Source organism: Trifolium pratense, linkage group LG5 (assembly GCF_020283565.1).
Source record: "Trifolium pratense cultivar HEN17-A07 linkage group LG5, ARS_RC_1.1, whole genome shotgun sequence".
Lineage (NCBI taxonomy): Eukaryota > Viridiplantae > Streptophyta > Magnoliopsida > Fabales > Fabaceae > Trifolium > Trifolium pratense.
This window is the reverse complement of record NC_060063.1, coordinates 5,690,577-5,706,892: the sequence shown is the minus strand read 5'-3', so window position 1 is coordinate 5,706,892 and position 16,316 is coordinate 5,690,577. Positions and strand designations below refer to the sequence as shown.

The 16,316-nt window shown below is 32.7% G+C and overlaps 1 protein-coding gene across 1 annotated transcript; it reads right to left on the bottom strand.

Moving 5' to 3' along the window:
- Window positions 1-2,015: 2,015 nt before the first annotated feature.
- LOC123887512 (alkane hydroxylase MAH1-like) lies at window positions 2,016-3,964 on the bottom strand. Its single transcript, XM_045936839.1, has one exon. It carries the CDS (start codon window positions 3,774-3,776, stop codon window positions 2,256-2,258), a length of 1,521 nt encoding a protein of 506 aa, XP_045792795.1. The 5' UTR covers window positions 3,777-3,964; the 3' UTR covers window positions 2,016-2,255.
- Window positions 3,965-16,316: the final 12,352 nt, after the last annotated feature.

The following is a 16,316-nucleotide window of genomic DNA, read 5'->3' as shown; positions in this document are numbered from 1 at the left end:
CTTATCTGCGGACTAAAATCTAGGATGAAAAAAATATCCATACCCGCAAATATTCGCGGATAAAATTCGTCACGGATACGGGGCAGATAACTTAATGAATATCCACGGATGAAATAAATAGATATTTTAATTACCTAATACTTAATTGATATGAATACAAATTTAATCGTATCCACGCCCGTGGATATCCATACCTGCTAATAAATAAGAAACTTATTTAAATATCCTTAGTTATTAAATATAAAAGAGGCTTTTATTTTTCGCATAACTTTATGATGAATTTTATTTTAGTTAGAAATGTATGTATATTATTTTTTAAAAGAGAAATTTATGAATATTATATTAAGTTTCGATAAAAAGAAGAAAAATGAATGTGGTGACATTGTTGTAAATTGAAAGTGAGATGTATGAATATTATTATGTGTTAATATTTTTCTTTTACTTCTTTTAAGAAATTCTAGGTATAATTAGAAAGAAAAAAATTTCTTTAAAAAAATTATCATCTATGAATATATGTTGATATCCGCGGATACAGCAGAATCAGCGGATTACCCGCTTAGTGAATACCCGCACGGATATGGATCGGATATGAATATCATATTTATCTAATGGAGTGGATACGAATATCATACTATCTGCGTCCATGGATATCATTACATCCCTACTAAAATCATTGGACATAGGTAATTATTGAAAAAGACCATAAAAAAAGAGTTATAAATGAAAAAAATGGTAACATTGATCTTTATCTACGGACAAACGAATTATAGTGACATATTTTGTCGGTCACTAAGTCAATTTTTTTTCAATAAGGAAACAAAAATATAACAAAATTTTGGTTGCCATCCACAATTTTACTTAAACAAAAAGGGTAAATTGATGTGGGTAAATTGTTCAATTTTGATAATTGTGTAAAAATGTTTATTATGTACACAAGTAGGCCTCCTATAAAGGTACCAAGATTAATTATCGGGGTGCCATTTTTATTTTTTATGGTTATTAACCCTTTCATTTTTAAAGAAGAGAGTTTGATAACTCGGAGTTTGGTTGTAAAGTTAATTAGGAAAATTTGGTCAACAATTATTTCCATCATGAATCGAACTCAAGTTCTCTCTTAAATGATTTGTCATAGAAGAAGCTCATTAACCACTTAAACTTAATGTCTTGATTGGTGCTATTTTAGGTTTAACTATAAAAGCGTTTAATTTTACATTTATGGCGTTCTCAAAGGGTGCACATTAGAAAGCGATTTTTATTTTAAGCGTTGTGTGTAAGGTGAAAGTGTTGTTGTTTAAGGTGTATTTGTTAGAATTTTTCATTTATTTGAACAAAAAAAAGTGTTTTCACGAGTAGGTGCATCGTTTTAAAATTCGACTGGTCAGTCAGACCGTGAACTGGTGGAGTGGGAGGGTTGGTCAGCTTGTAGGACCAGTTTTGCTTGCAAACCGGTGAAAATCGGCGTGAACAGAGCGATGGTCAGACTGAAGAATCCAAAGAACCGGCTATATATAAACCAGACCCGTTCGTAACTTGTGTTAATTTTTTTTATAATAAGAATGCCAAATTCTGCCAGCAAAGAATCAAACAAGCGACCTTGCTTATATAAGTCAATCTAACCATTGTGCAAAGTAATACAGTAGTTATATATCATTGTCAACCTTTCAATTTCTCGCTACTACAAAATTTTCCATCTCCATTGGCTTTAGAGTTTGGCTTGCAGATTAGGATTTGTGGTTCATAAATTTTATTTTTTGGTGATAAATTTTATTTTTGAACAAGTTTGGTGAGAAAATTTGAACAAACATGATCAAAATAGTCTGATGTGACTTCTGATGTGGTTACGATGTGGCCGTACACGTAAATGAAAATTACACCACAATAATAATATGATGCGGTTGCAGAAACTACCTCATCAGAGCAATAGTGCGATATCAAGCAATAAAAATACAAATACTCTGAAACACACTCTACTACCTAGTGTTAGCAAAATATTTCAAAAGTCAAAAGAATTCAAGTGTTATCTTAAAACATATTATTTCTTAGAAAGGTAAAAACACTTGTCTGTGTACTGTAATAGAGTTTACATCTCTTTGAATTACTTGGAGATGCTCTAAATATAACAATACTTCAACAAAGACACACAAAGAGGCATAGTCTGTGGATAATTGAAAATACCATAGACATTATTAATACAACCAAACCATAACAATATTTAGCCAAGACACACATAACAACAATGTATTTAGTAACCTCTGTCAAATGCATCTTTTAGTGACCTCAACCTTCAAGCCATGTTTCATACGAAGAATAATAGAAATTCTTGGCATTACAGGGTGACCTTCCACTACCTTAATTTGAAACTTCCATAATATAGTAGCTGCAACCATCTTCATTTGAACAAAGCTAAGATCTTTACCCAAACAACTTCTAGGACCTGTATTGAAAGTTAAAAACTTGAAAGATGGAACATGTATAATGTATCCTTTATTTGATATCCATCTCTCAGGCTTAAATTCCATGCAATCTTCTCCCCATATTTGTTCCATCCTTCCCATAGCATACATAGAGTACATTAACTTTGTATTTTCACTAACATGGTCTCCGCTAGGTAGTATATCGGATTTGACGGAACAAATATGCTCAAAAGGTATTGGAGGATAAAGCCTCAATGCTTCGCATAATGCAGCATGGAGATAAACTAGCTTGTCAAGATCCTCTTCCCTCGAAGCAATACAATTCTCATATTGAGTGTGACAATTCTCGTTGATCTCGTCAATAATTTTGGCTTGTACAACGGGATGAATTGACACAAGCCAAAAAAACCAACTGAGACCTGAACTAATTGTGCCATTTCCTGCTATCAGAAGAGAGAATCCTGTGTCTCTTACATACGTCTCACTCATTTCCCCTCTTCCATAACCTTCTTTCGTCAGTTCTTTTACCAAGTCGAAATAACATACGTCAAATTCTTCACCGCATCTGCTGGAATATGTACTCATACATTCGTACAAAAACCGGTCGATATTTTCTTGGGCAACCTTGAATTTCTTCTCTTGTCCAACATTGAGCCATTTCTGCAGCTTCCGTAAATAAATTGGAATGAAGTGTCTGTAAAATATTACTTCCTCCATCACAGGAAGAGATTTTAGAGAAGCAATTTCTCTAAGCTTACTAAACTTGTTTGGAAGACAATTAGGATCAAATCCATATGCAATGGTGCAGGTTATGTCAAAGGTGAACCTATTCAAGACATCTTGCAAGTCCACCTGAGCTCCGGCTTCGGATACATCGTTAAGAAATGGTAGTAGGTAGTTCTCCACCTTCTTCTGAACAGATCGGTGAAAGAAGTTCTGGAAATTTTTCCTTTTGAAAATTAATTGATTCACTGTTCTCTCTAGTTTCCATTCATGGAAATCCAAATTTAAAATACTACCTCCAAGAACATCAAGAATTTCTTTGAAGTTAGATCCTTTCCCGTAGTTTCCAAAATTCTTGTTTGTAACGTGATCGATGTTCTTTGGATCAGAGGTACCGGTAAAACTTGTGTTTGTGAACCAGGGACCTTCAAATTGAAAAGTTCCTCCATGACGTTTCAAAACTAACGTCGTAAAATTATGAAAATCGGGCACATAACGCAGAATCGTAAGTACCATACCAATTATTGGCCAACTCGGAACAATTTTACCCCTATTGCGTCTCCAATAGTGAATGTATAAGAAGAAGAGGATGGAGATGGCTACAAATTCTACAATATTACTGTATTGAAGCATGAACATTTTGGATTTTACAAAAAGTATGTTTCGAATTTACTTGTGTCTATATTGCTTGTAGACAAGGTAGAGGTTCTTATTATAAAATATGTACATGCTTTACACTTATATATAACTTTTAGTGCATGAAGAGATTTAACCATTTCATCACACCTTTAGATGCTTTAAATTCTCTTCATCCCAATAAGAGTTTGGTGCATTATCATGTGGGTTGTTAATGGTTGAAAACCGTACTAAATTATAAGATGAAAAAAAAGGTAAAATATGTCTTAATAAGTTTAACTCAGTTAGTAGAGACGTCATATTATATACATAGAAATCGGAGTTAAAATTTTGGACACTCCACTTATTCATCTTTCAGGTAAAATTATTTGCTACTAAGTTACTTGACAAGAAAAAAAAAAGTAAAATATAATAACTTCAAGTATTTTTCTTAAAAGAAATTTTATGAGAAAATGTAAAAAGATTTTTTATTGATAATCAATTATAGGAAAAAGAAGAGAGAGAGTTATGTGGCATGAGCGGAATTGTAGAATATTTAAGGCAAAGAGACTACAATTCCCCACATGGTAGATAAAGTTAAATCGTAATCATTGTGGTGGTTGAAAACGTGTAATGTTACTCTTGGTTTAAACTTCCACATTTGGTGGTCGAGCCCTTTTGTTTGTAAACTTTACGAGTATTCCATTTTAGACAGAGTACCGGTACCAGATATGTATTGGGTACTGGTACATGTACGGTACTTTCCCGATACGTACCCTCAGAGTATCGGTTTTTTTTTTCATGCGGATACGTATTTGGTACTTTCGAATTACGCGCGTGGTATATATTTCATCAAAAACTGTTCCCATTTTTTCTTTTTGCAACAGTTCTCAATCTAGTTCTTTTTTGATTTGTTTATTTTTTAATAAAAATTCACTTTAGTTTAGAATTAAAATCGATTCATTTCTCTTCCATTTTTATTTCTTTTTAAAACCAGAGCCGCATAGTACTACTATACATAATTTCCTAAAAAATATAAACCACATTATAACTACTTTAAAGTTTGCTATTTTTTATGTTTGATTATTTGTTTAAACAATATAATTATATTATTTTAATTATATAATTATATTAAAAAAAATTATATAGAGGTACTGGTACCATAATTTTTTTTTTAAATGCTGTACCAAGTACCAGGACCGGTACTTGTAAAAAAAAAAGTACGAGGACCGGTACCCACCAATGCAACGTAGTGTGATACAAATTTTAATTATATAAACTCACTGGACTGGAACAGTAAATTTTTCTTTTTTTAATACATTAAAAAAATAATATATCTGATTTATACATACCAAATTTATAATTTTTTTAAATGCAATAAAAAATAAAAAATCAAATTTCCTTATCGTATCAGACTCAACTCTTTAATTAATTGTAATTTAGGAACAGGCAACATCGTAATGGTACAAAGAAAAGGGCCCTGAAACATCACATATGCAACAATAAAAATAAACACGATTCAATTAACTTAGCACTTGACATTTGGATACTCCTTTCTACTTTTTTTTCACTAATTTTTTCTAATTAAAATTTGACAAAAAATTGTTTCACCCAAAAATCGAATTTGGATTCTCCCAAAATCCGTATTTTTTGATAAAATTCATTAAACACTTGAGTCCAATTACCTAGTTTGTTCTCTTCATATATATGAATTTAATCACCACGAAAAAAATGTGCATTAAAAAAGGGCATTTATTATAAGATTAAAGATGGTGAACAGAGTTAGGCTTGTACGCTTTAAAAATCTAATGGATGTAGTACAGTACTAGTTAATATGTTAGGCTTGTATATGAGTCATGCTAAGGGCTAAGGATCTTGCGATAGTAGTAAAAAATAAACAAATAAAAGGGTTAATTTTTACACTTTTAAGGGGAATTTTTAATGTGTATTTTTTTTTTACTGTGTTTTTACTGTATGTTTAAAAATTTGAATGTATCGTTATATATTATGTCATTAAACTAATAGGTAAATGATTTCTTTTCAAAGAAATATTTTTTTTTTACATTTTTGAATTTTTACTACTCATTTTTACATTATCATGATATTGGTACAAAGTTTTTCACGTTAGTAATGATTTATCTCTGTTGGAAATTTGTGGTGATGCAGACAAGGTGAGTTCTTCTCTTTTAACAAAATTTTCTCTATATGCATGACTCAGGAATCGAACTCCTCTGACTACATGCTCATGTAATACTCAATATTGAATATTGAATTTTGTTTATGGAAAAATGTTAAAAAATAGTGTAATGCTTATAAAATAAATTGTATTTTTCTTAATGAAATTATTATTTTTTATTTTTTGGTACAAATTATCTTTAAAATATAATAATAGATAAATAATTCTTTTATTTGTTAGAATAGTGATACACAAATAAGAAAAGAGAAAGACAGCTAGGGTTTCAATAGAATACCAATAAAATATCATTGCATTACATTATAAAATAGAATTACAAAAGATTGTATAGTAAAATCTAGTGGACTATAAACCTAATGTGCCCAATAGCTTAAGCTCAATGACTTATTATCTAACACCTACCTCAAACTCACGATGCAACATCGAGAGTTTGTCAAACAGAAAACGAAAAACAAACTTAAGAATATAAACTCAAAACTTATTATCCTAATATTATTCATACAAATAATCGAGTCAAATTATAATGGATTTTTACTCTATTACCAAGCTTAAGCTAATTCTACCTTAAAAAAAAAAACCTTAAACGTTTTTCATCTATATTTTATGAAACGCAACCCTTATTTTTTAAGACAAGAATTAATAATAGCGATTGAACAAGGGAAACCCATTTATGAATTGTTGTTTTCTTTGTTTCACCAATGAAAATTGTTAGTGGCAAAAAATAAAGCTAAATGATCAGAATATAAGAAATTAGAATTAGCTTAAGTTTAGGAACAAATATGAAAAGCATATTGATAGCTTGTTTCTAGCTAGTTCCTGATTTGTTTTTTCCCAGACATGGAGTTGGAAAAAAAAGATTTTTAATTGATATAGATGAATATCTTTTGTAATGTACTCCACATCTATTTTCTTCACGTCAATAATGCTTTATTTGGATCTACCAATTCAAAACCATGAAGTCACAAATGCCCTTAATCAAAATGAGTGTGTTTCCATTGATGTTGCAGGTCTCTCTTACCATGTTAACTAGCACCTTGGAATCGCACTCTCCACTATCAGGTGAGTAATCCTTGTTTCCAAGCCAAATCTATGTCAATGTACATTCCCACATCTCTGCATGGAGGGCATCACATTCACAACTTCCAATCTTTCGAACAAATCCTTTCAAATATCTGCATTGTTTGTTGATTCCTTATAAGCACCATCATAGTTGAGTTGACCCACACCTCTAGAGGAAAATTCCAAATTAATTAACACACACTACAAGAATAAAGAATTTTGGCAACAACATTTTTCCAACGAAAATCAACTTGTTGGCAAAAATATAGATTTAACAACAATCTTTTTAAATTGTTGCAATATGATTTTATTTTCTCAACAATATTGTTATTGCTACAAAAAATGACTTATTCCAACAAACAATTAAAAATAATTAATTAAAAATAAATAAATTAAAAATACCAACCATTTTTAACTCCACTCACCCATAATTATCAACTAAAAAAATCCACTAATCCATCACGTTTCAAACAAAGAATAGTGGTGCAGTTATAATATGTGGAACAACCTTCCTCTTATTTACCATATTTTTAGAGAATTTGTTATATAATAATGTAGTGATAACTATTAATTTATTAATCTGAAAGTGCATGAGTCATTTGTGGGAAAGTTTCTCAACCGTAAAAGTTAAATATCAATCCATCGCTCAAAGCTCAATCATTTTTTTGTATGGAATTCTCAAACCTCATGGGAACTAGGTACACTACTTTCACTCTATTCTTCATTTTAATTTGTATATCACATTGCTCTTCATATTTTATATATACTAATTCACTTTGTTATTGTTATTTTTTTTCTTATGGTGCACAAAATCAATAATATAAGGGATCATTTGAGAAAAATGTTTTAGTGAGCAAAGATTTAAGAGCAAAAGATTAGGTCAATATTAAGTTCATGAGCATGGTACACTACTTTCACTCTATTCTTCATTTTAATTTGTTGATTACTTTTCTCTTCATATTTTTAATTTACTAATTCACTTTGTTATTTTTTTTACAGTGCACAAAATCAATCTAATATAAGGAAGCATTTGAGAAAACTATTTTAGTGAGCAAAGACTAAAGAGAATAAGTCAATATCAAATTCATGAATATGGTGTACGCCGGATGAAAAACAGAAAAATGTCATAGAATAAGGCCAATGTCATGTCTATGAAAGCTAGCCTACTAAAAAAAGACCAGAACAAAAGACCAGAACAAAAGAGAAATATAACCTATAAATTTAACTCCATATTCTTTCAAATCAACTATTATATGAGATATTAAATATTTAACTATTTTTACAAGTCTATACCAAAAAAAAAAACACTACAAGAACATATATAATGACCAAAGAAAAATATTTTAATAATATTGATTTGATTCAAGAACCTCTTTATTGCAGCGACTCTGGTTGTTGTGAAAAATATTAGAAATGGCAACAACTTTAAATGTCGTTGTAAAACTTTTTGCAACAACACTTATAGCAACGACATGCACTTACCTTGGGTTTCCTGTTGTATATATAAATCATTGAGTCTTCTTCCTCAATGAGTAAGTTGTAACATTCACAAAATATCAATGAAAACCCATGAGGTATATATATTCAGAAATTCTTCTTCTTTTATTGTTCCAATATGGTATCAGCCTTCAATTTCTTTTTTCTTTCGTTCCAATAGTTACCGCTGCTCATCGTCGCCGACATGTCCAAAATGTCTTTTTTTTTTTTTTGGCACAGTCTCTCAATATGTGTCCATAAAAGCCACATTTAGTACATATTATATGGAGACCTTCATATTGAACTTGATACCATTCACCATTAATTTCGACATGACCAATAACCGGGTGATTGAGGTCGACTTCCACGCATATTCTAGCAAATCTTCCTCAAACAACTTTCAAAGTGTGTAGATGTTTATATCCAACAGTAGATCAACTTTGATAGGACTACCTACCATGGAAGCTAATGTCCAATGACACTCTCATCATTAAAAACAAGATTTAGACTTGTTTTCATGATGTTGTTATCACTACAAGAAAACAAGGGTTTATTGAGGGCCAAATGCCCAAAAGCCCTCAATAATGCACAAAATTCGCCACAATTGCATGCATTATTGGTGGCCAAGGGCCCTCTGGAAAATGCTCGCCAGTAATGTTTATTGGCGGCCCAAGACCATCAATAACGTTACTGACGGCCTACAGCCGCCAATAATGCACATGACTTGAACTAATTGCAAAAGCGACGGCATTTGTGGCGGCCTGCAGACGCCAATAATGGAATTCGAGGGTGAATTCCTGGCGGCCTGCAGCCTCCAATAATGTGCTTCGAATTTAAAAAATAATAATTTAATAATTTAATTTTTTAAAAATCAATAATATTTGATTTTTAAATAATTAAATTATTAATTTTTTTTTAAATTCGAGTTTTAAATATTTAATTTTTTAAAAAAAATATACTGCATAATAAATAATTAAAAAATATTAAATATAATTTTATTTTGGCAAAAAAATATTAAAATTTAATTAAAAACATAATATAAATACTTAACATAAGCATAATTAAATATAATAATTATATTGTCATTTCAACCAAGCATAATTAAACATACCATCACAAAAAAAAACAACAATTAAACATAATAAATTGTCATTAGGTTACAACTAATTAAATCAAAAGATAATTAAAATTACATCATGATTATCATCGATTCAATATCCGCCGTCACTTGGTCGGTCAGGCTGAGTTTGTGGTTGTTTTCCCTTGCCACTGTATGTTGGCTCACGCGGCCTCCCTTGGCCTCGTCCTCTACCTCCCTCAATTATTCTTACTAGGGGGAGTGGGTTCGGTCGCACCAAAGGCGCCAAAGGCCGCGCCACAGGCCTATGAACGAGGAAGTTTCTGCCTTGGGTTGATTGGTGTAGTTGTCATGCGGGTTGATTTTGATATGATGATCTCTGTCGATGGTATTCGGTGAAGCCAGTTTGTTGATGATTTCTACCGCTTCCGCCACTGGTTCCACTTGTTTGCTCAACAGGATCCAAAAATTGCAAATGAACTAGATCATTAAGCATTTGACTCATATCCTCTATGCTCATACTCAATATCGGATCACCCTCTCGGTACTCCGACAGCTGATTCAAATTGTACATGTTATTTAAATCCGGTCGATATTCTTGTTCACCGGCATTCTGATTTTGTTGTGCCGATCCCTGAGATGATGATCCTTGCCCAACCGCCCCCATCTGCGCAATGTATTCATTCCATTTTTCCTGAAAATGAATTTCAACTCGTTGGTCCACCCGCTCCTCAATTGTTGCTTCCATTTCTCCGCATAGTTCTTCTCGAATCGTGGCCCTCATTCGTGCTACATACTCTTCATCAGTTTCGTCTCTTTGAGCTGGCCGAGATCGTCCTGTACTCATACTAGAGGTGTAACTGACATCTCTTAATCCACTTGGGTCACTTTCATACAAAGAAGATGTAGACCCAGCAGCGAATTTGCGACCTCGATTTATACCACCAGCATTCTGAACAAAAGCCAACGAAATCCTATTTCGATGAATCTCATCATTATCTCGCCTATGAGGTGGTAGTCTTTGTTGGTTGGCATTATATTCTTCAACAAAAATCTGCGTCAACCTCTACAATAAATTAAAAAATAAAGAATCATTAATTAATTAATTATAATGTTTAAATATGTTATAAGAAATAAATAATAAATAATATATATAAATACTTACCGAAACATCTTCCACCCTTGTCCCTGTCCATTCACCGGACTCTGCATACTTGTGCATCATTTCATTCATTTCCAGAAAGGTGGGTGGACGACCAAAACGTTGAATGAATTCAAGGCGAAGTGTTCCGGCAGATTTCGAACCTCCAGAGTGTACGCATGCACGATTGGCTTCATCAGTATGTCTGTTGTTTTTGTTCTTCTGACATATTGCCTTGTAATCTTCCTCTTCCCATCTGAGGCGCAATAGAGGGTATGAATTACCAGCGAGCCAGAGTGGTGGTTTTGATGGATCCTTTGCAACGTTTTTTCGTGCTTCAGAAAGTAAGGTCGATAGACGTTTGGTTGCTTTTTTGTTGAATATTGCCTCAATAGTCGTTGTGTGATGATTTAGCCAGGTTACTTGTGACTACGAAAAATAAAGAAATATTGTTAATAAATTAATAAATATAATATATATTTAGTAACAAAATTAATTGAATAAAAAAGTAATTATAAATAATAACGTACTCTAAAGCCATTCCAAAATTGGTGATATCCACGTTCATCTGCTCTGACCTCCGTCCAATTTAGATATGGAGCTTGAAATTTGGATTTTAATGCATTGTTGATGGCCTTCGTTGCCGCATTTTGCGGTTGCAAACTGCACAAAAATGAATTAAAACAATATATATATATATATATATAGGGGCTGCTAATTTAGACCCAGTTGGGTCTAAATTAGCAAGGTGCACCTTTTGAGTTGGACAAAAATACCCTTTCTTTTTTTTTAAAAAAAAAAAAAAACATATTGGCGCTGATCCAGTGTCGCGCGCCTACCGCAGGACCACCGTTACAGACCGTTGATTTCCATCAGACGGCCAAGAGATGATCTCATCATGGCTGTCGGATCAATCAGACAGTCCATATCATCTATCTCCATGATAAGCAAGCGCGTGCACCACACTAGATCTGCGTCTGGAGAGAGAAAATTTCATTTTAAAAAAGCAGGACACGTGTCAACTGCTGGGTGGTTGGCGTGTTTTTTTTTCCATTTAATACTTTAAACTCAATTATTTCGTTGTAAATTAATTTTTTATTTTTTTATTTTTATACCAAAATTCATAATTTTTTTTTATCTACAAATAGAGACTTGGTTCGTTTGATTTGGACACAAAAAAAAAAACTCAATTTTTCACTACCTTTAATTATCTTTATATAATACTGTGAAACCATTTAGCTGGTAGAATGGTTTCACAGTATAACTCTCTGAAACCATTTTACTGGTAGAATGGTTTCAGTGAGTAATTTCTTAATTGTTTGCTTCTGAAACCATTCTGAAACCATTTAGCTGGTACAATGGTTTCAGAGCGTTGTACTTTGAAACCATTTCACTGATAGAATGGTTTCAGGGGAGTTGATTTTTAATTGTTTGCTTCTGAAACCATTTTACTGCTAGAATGGTTTCACAGTATAACTCTCTGAAACCATTCTTCCAGCTAAATGGTTTCAGAAGCAAACAATAGCTTTTAATTACCGTTTTATCTCATTTAATTAACGAAAAATAGTTTCAGGTCTCAAAAAATTTCATAAAATATACCAAAAGTTCCAGAATATTATCTAATATTTTATTAGAAACAAATAAAAAAACAATTGGTTTCAGAGTACAAATCTATGAAATTATTATTATTATTTGTTAAATGGTTTTAAATAATCAGCGGAATTTGTGAAAATAATTTCATGACTTGAACTAGGGAGAGTGATGTACACAAGAGGGTTCTAAATAATTCATAGTACTTTACATAAAATTTTGGAAATTTTTTATGGAATTATAATATTTTTAATTACCTTTTTAATCATTTAATTAACTAAAAATAGTTTCGGGTCTCCAAAAATTTCATAAAATATACCAAAATTTCCAGAATATTATCTACTATTTTATTATGAAAAAATAAAAAACAAATAGAGCGTCCCTGAGGCCGCACGCGCCCCCACGCGCCGCCGGTGAGAGTGGGCGTGGGCGACGCGCACTGTTCATCGTCCCTCCCACCCGTTTTATGCAGAAACGGGTCGTGCGACCCGGTTTTTGACCCGGTTCGATCTCCCTCAATACTCAACGAAACTCGACGTTCCTTATATGGATTTTGATCGTTTTTCAATTTTACAAAGGTTTCCGGTATTAGTTTTTGAAACCGGCGTTCGATTCGCACGTAAAATGAGGTCGAAAATTGGAAGAAATTTAAAAAATGTAATAGTTGTTCTATTGTTTCAAAAAAAAAAAAAAAGGGTATTTTTATGATGCAAATTACATACATGCCCCAGTTGCTCTATTGTTTCAAAAAAAAAAAAAAATGGGTATTTTTGTCCAACTCAAAAGGTGCACCTTGCTAACTTAGACCTAACTAGGGTCTAAGTTAGAAAACCCCTATATATATATATTAGTTAAGTATAATAATCATATATATCCAAGTAATTTATTAAACACAAATTCTTAATAATAATTAACTTACTCTGTGGCACTATATGGCATGATGATGGGTCTATTATATCGTTCAACCAACAATTCATGTTGAGGAGCTAGAAGTGCAACTTCGGCAATTTCCTCATCCTCGTGGTCATCATCGTCGTAGGAGTCGTATTCTTCTTCCACATCATCTACAGTCCGAGGCATACCCTCCAAATATCGATTCCGAACAACGCGGCGGGGTAAAGGACGTCTACGTCCTCCGCGTCTGCGTCCGACGTGTCCGACGCCCGGCGGTGGAATATCATCAACAATGTCATCATCAAAATTGTCTTCATCTGGATTCATCTATAATATATATATATATATATATATATATATATATATATATATATATATATATATATATATATATATATATATATATATATATATATATATATATATATATATATATATATATATATAAAATTAAGAAATATATGACAAATATAAGTATATAATAATTCATCATCATTAATAGTAAAACAAATATTCAAGTACAACGATTAAATATTATTACAACGCGAGTAACTATATTATAAAATTAATTGTCATCCCAATCTGATACATCTTCATCATCACTGCCTCCATCATCTTCACCATTAGCTTCGACGTCCTCTTCATCAACATCACCATCAGGAGGTACTTCTTTGGCTTCTTCTTGTACACAAAGATGATTAAAAGTTTCAACTGCAATGACATCATCAACATTGGACATCTCATCTTCCTGATATAGTTCACCTTCACGTTCATCTATCTCATTTTTTTCAATCAGACCCCTTAGTTTTGATGTTATTGAGGCACACCAGCCTCGCTTATCCCTTTTAGTTGATGGTTAAGGGACATAGTGAACTTGTCTGACGTTATGAGCCATAGCAAACGGATCATACAGTGGATAATGTTTGTTCATTTTTATGTCCACGGTATTATTCTTTGAATCATATCTGGTACCTCTATTTGAAGGATCAAACCATTTACAGTAAAACAACACGACTGTTTTCTTGTAATCAAGGTAATTGTGAAATTCTGGTATCACTAGAATGATGTTACCCAAGATGTCCCAACAACTACTTTATGAATAATATTGTTTCTATTGTTAGCACATCTTACGTAACATGTAAAATACTGACAGAAAACAAATAAACTGCACGAGTAATTGTTAACCCAATTCAGCCAACTGCCTACTCTAGGGATTACCAATCCAGGAAGGAAATCCACTAATAGTTCTAGTTGCTAAGACCTCCAGCAAACCCTAGGATTTACGCCTTATACTAAGACCTCCAGCAAACCCCTAGTTTACGTCTTATAACCTCGACACTACTCATGCAACTTCTACCTAGGAACTCCTAGACATGAGATCCCATCTCACTTCCACTCACACAACACAACATGTGTTGTTTATACAATGTTGGGAATGATGTGGCAACAACTTACCAAGACACTACTTCACTCTTGCTTAAAAGCTTCAAGTGAATCACACACGGTAAACTCTGTATTTCAAAGCTTAGGAGTAACCTTAAAATAATAAACTCAGTTCTTAACTCGTGTTATAGAATCCACAAGTAAGAATCACAATTAACAAATACAAACAAAGACTCAACAAAGACTCAATATGTGTTTCTAATACTTTTCAATGAGATAATTAGTCTTGAACTTGATCTTCATATATATAGCACAATAGCACACTCCTCTTTCTTCACAAATGCCAGGACGCTCCTTGAGAGTCATAAAAGATGATCTGATTCACTTTTGATCTTCATCAAGAATGTATAGAAACTTTCCAAAAGTGTTTAAGGGATTAGAGGATAAATGTGATCATACCGTTGTTCCATTAAGTCTTAACTTATCCTTAAAACTCCTGATCAGATCAAATCTTCAATAAGCGTGCTCTTAAGTGGATTTCCATATATAGCAGATGCTCTCATTAAATGCGCGAGATTTCCTTAGCAAATATGATGTTGTAACATGTTTTCCAACATCTTGTTAGTATATTTGTTTTAGCAAAATTAAGCCAATTCAAATATCCAACAAATTGTATTCGAATTCAAATATGTCCTCAATAACACCGTAAAAATCTCCTTCACCATTTTCAGTCACACCTTTCATACACACTCCACTGTTTACTGTTGTTTTTCATTCACTCCAACTGTGTGTCTCAAATCTGTAACCATTGACAAAGTAGGTGTGCCATTGTTTAGCGATGGACTTTGGGCCATCAGATAAGTTTCTCAAGTGTTGTATGATACGAGTTGCGGGTGTTTGAAGGTACATGTATTCTTTGAACCATGCTGGAAACTGTGAATTGATTTGAGCAGAAGTATGTTGTGTTAAAAACATCTTAATTTATTAAACATCGTAAGTTATAAGCGAATTTGGATTAAATAATTATTTAATTAATTAATTAAAAATACTCACTGTAAATAGGGCTCGACTTCATTGCAATTAATCAGCAAGTGAACATGCGCCGAATATAAAACTTTGTCACAAGGATACAACACTTTCTCACCACCACCATTATGACTAGGCAAGCTGAATATTGACATGTTTAATGGGTGAATTCTCACAGACCGAGATATTTCAGATTCATTGCGAATATGGCTTGATGACAACGTGTCTTTGAAGTAATGGGAACAAAAGTAAATTGTTTCGCGGTGTAAGTATGTTTCACAAATTGAGCCTTCAACACTAGCTTTATTTTTCACGGCACGTTTTGCATAACCCATGAACCTTTCAAACGGATACATCCATCTATATTGAACCGGCCCACCAAGTCTAGCCTCATATGGAAGATGCACCACAACATGCTCCATAGAATCAAACAAGGCAGGAGGAAATATTCTCTCCAACTTACACAAGGTCAGTGGAATGTCATTTTCCATCTTGATGAGTTCAGCCTCTCTTAGCTTTGTCGAACACAAATTCTTGAAAAATTGACTGATTTCAATAAGCGGATTCAATACATGTTGGGGTAAAGAACTAAATGCAATCGGAAGTAAAGTCTGGAAAAAAACACGACAATCATGACTTTTCATCCCACGCATCCTTCTGTGGTAAACATCATCACATCTTGCCAAATTCGATGAATAACCGTCTGGCATCTTCACTTCTTTT

Bases quoted from the DNA above. Each gene is read 5' to 3' on its own strand.
- LOC123887512 (XM_045936839.1), bottom strand. From the start codon at position 3,776: ATGTTCATGCTTCAATACAGTAATATTGTAGAATTTGTAGCCATCTCC.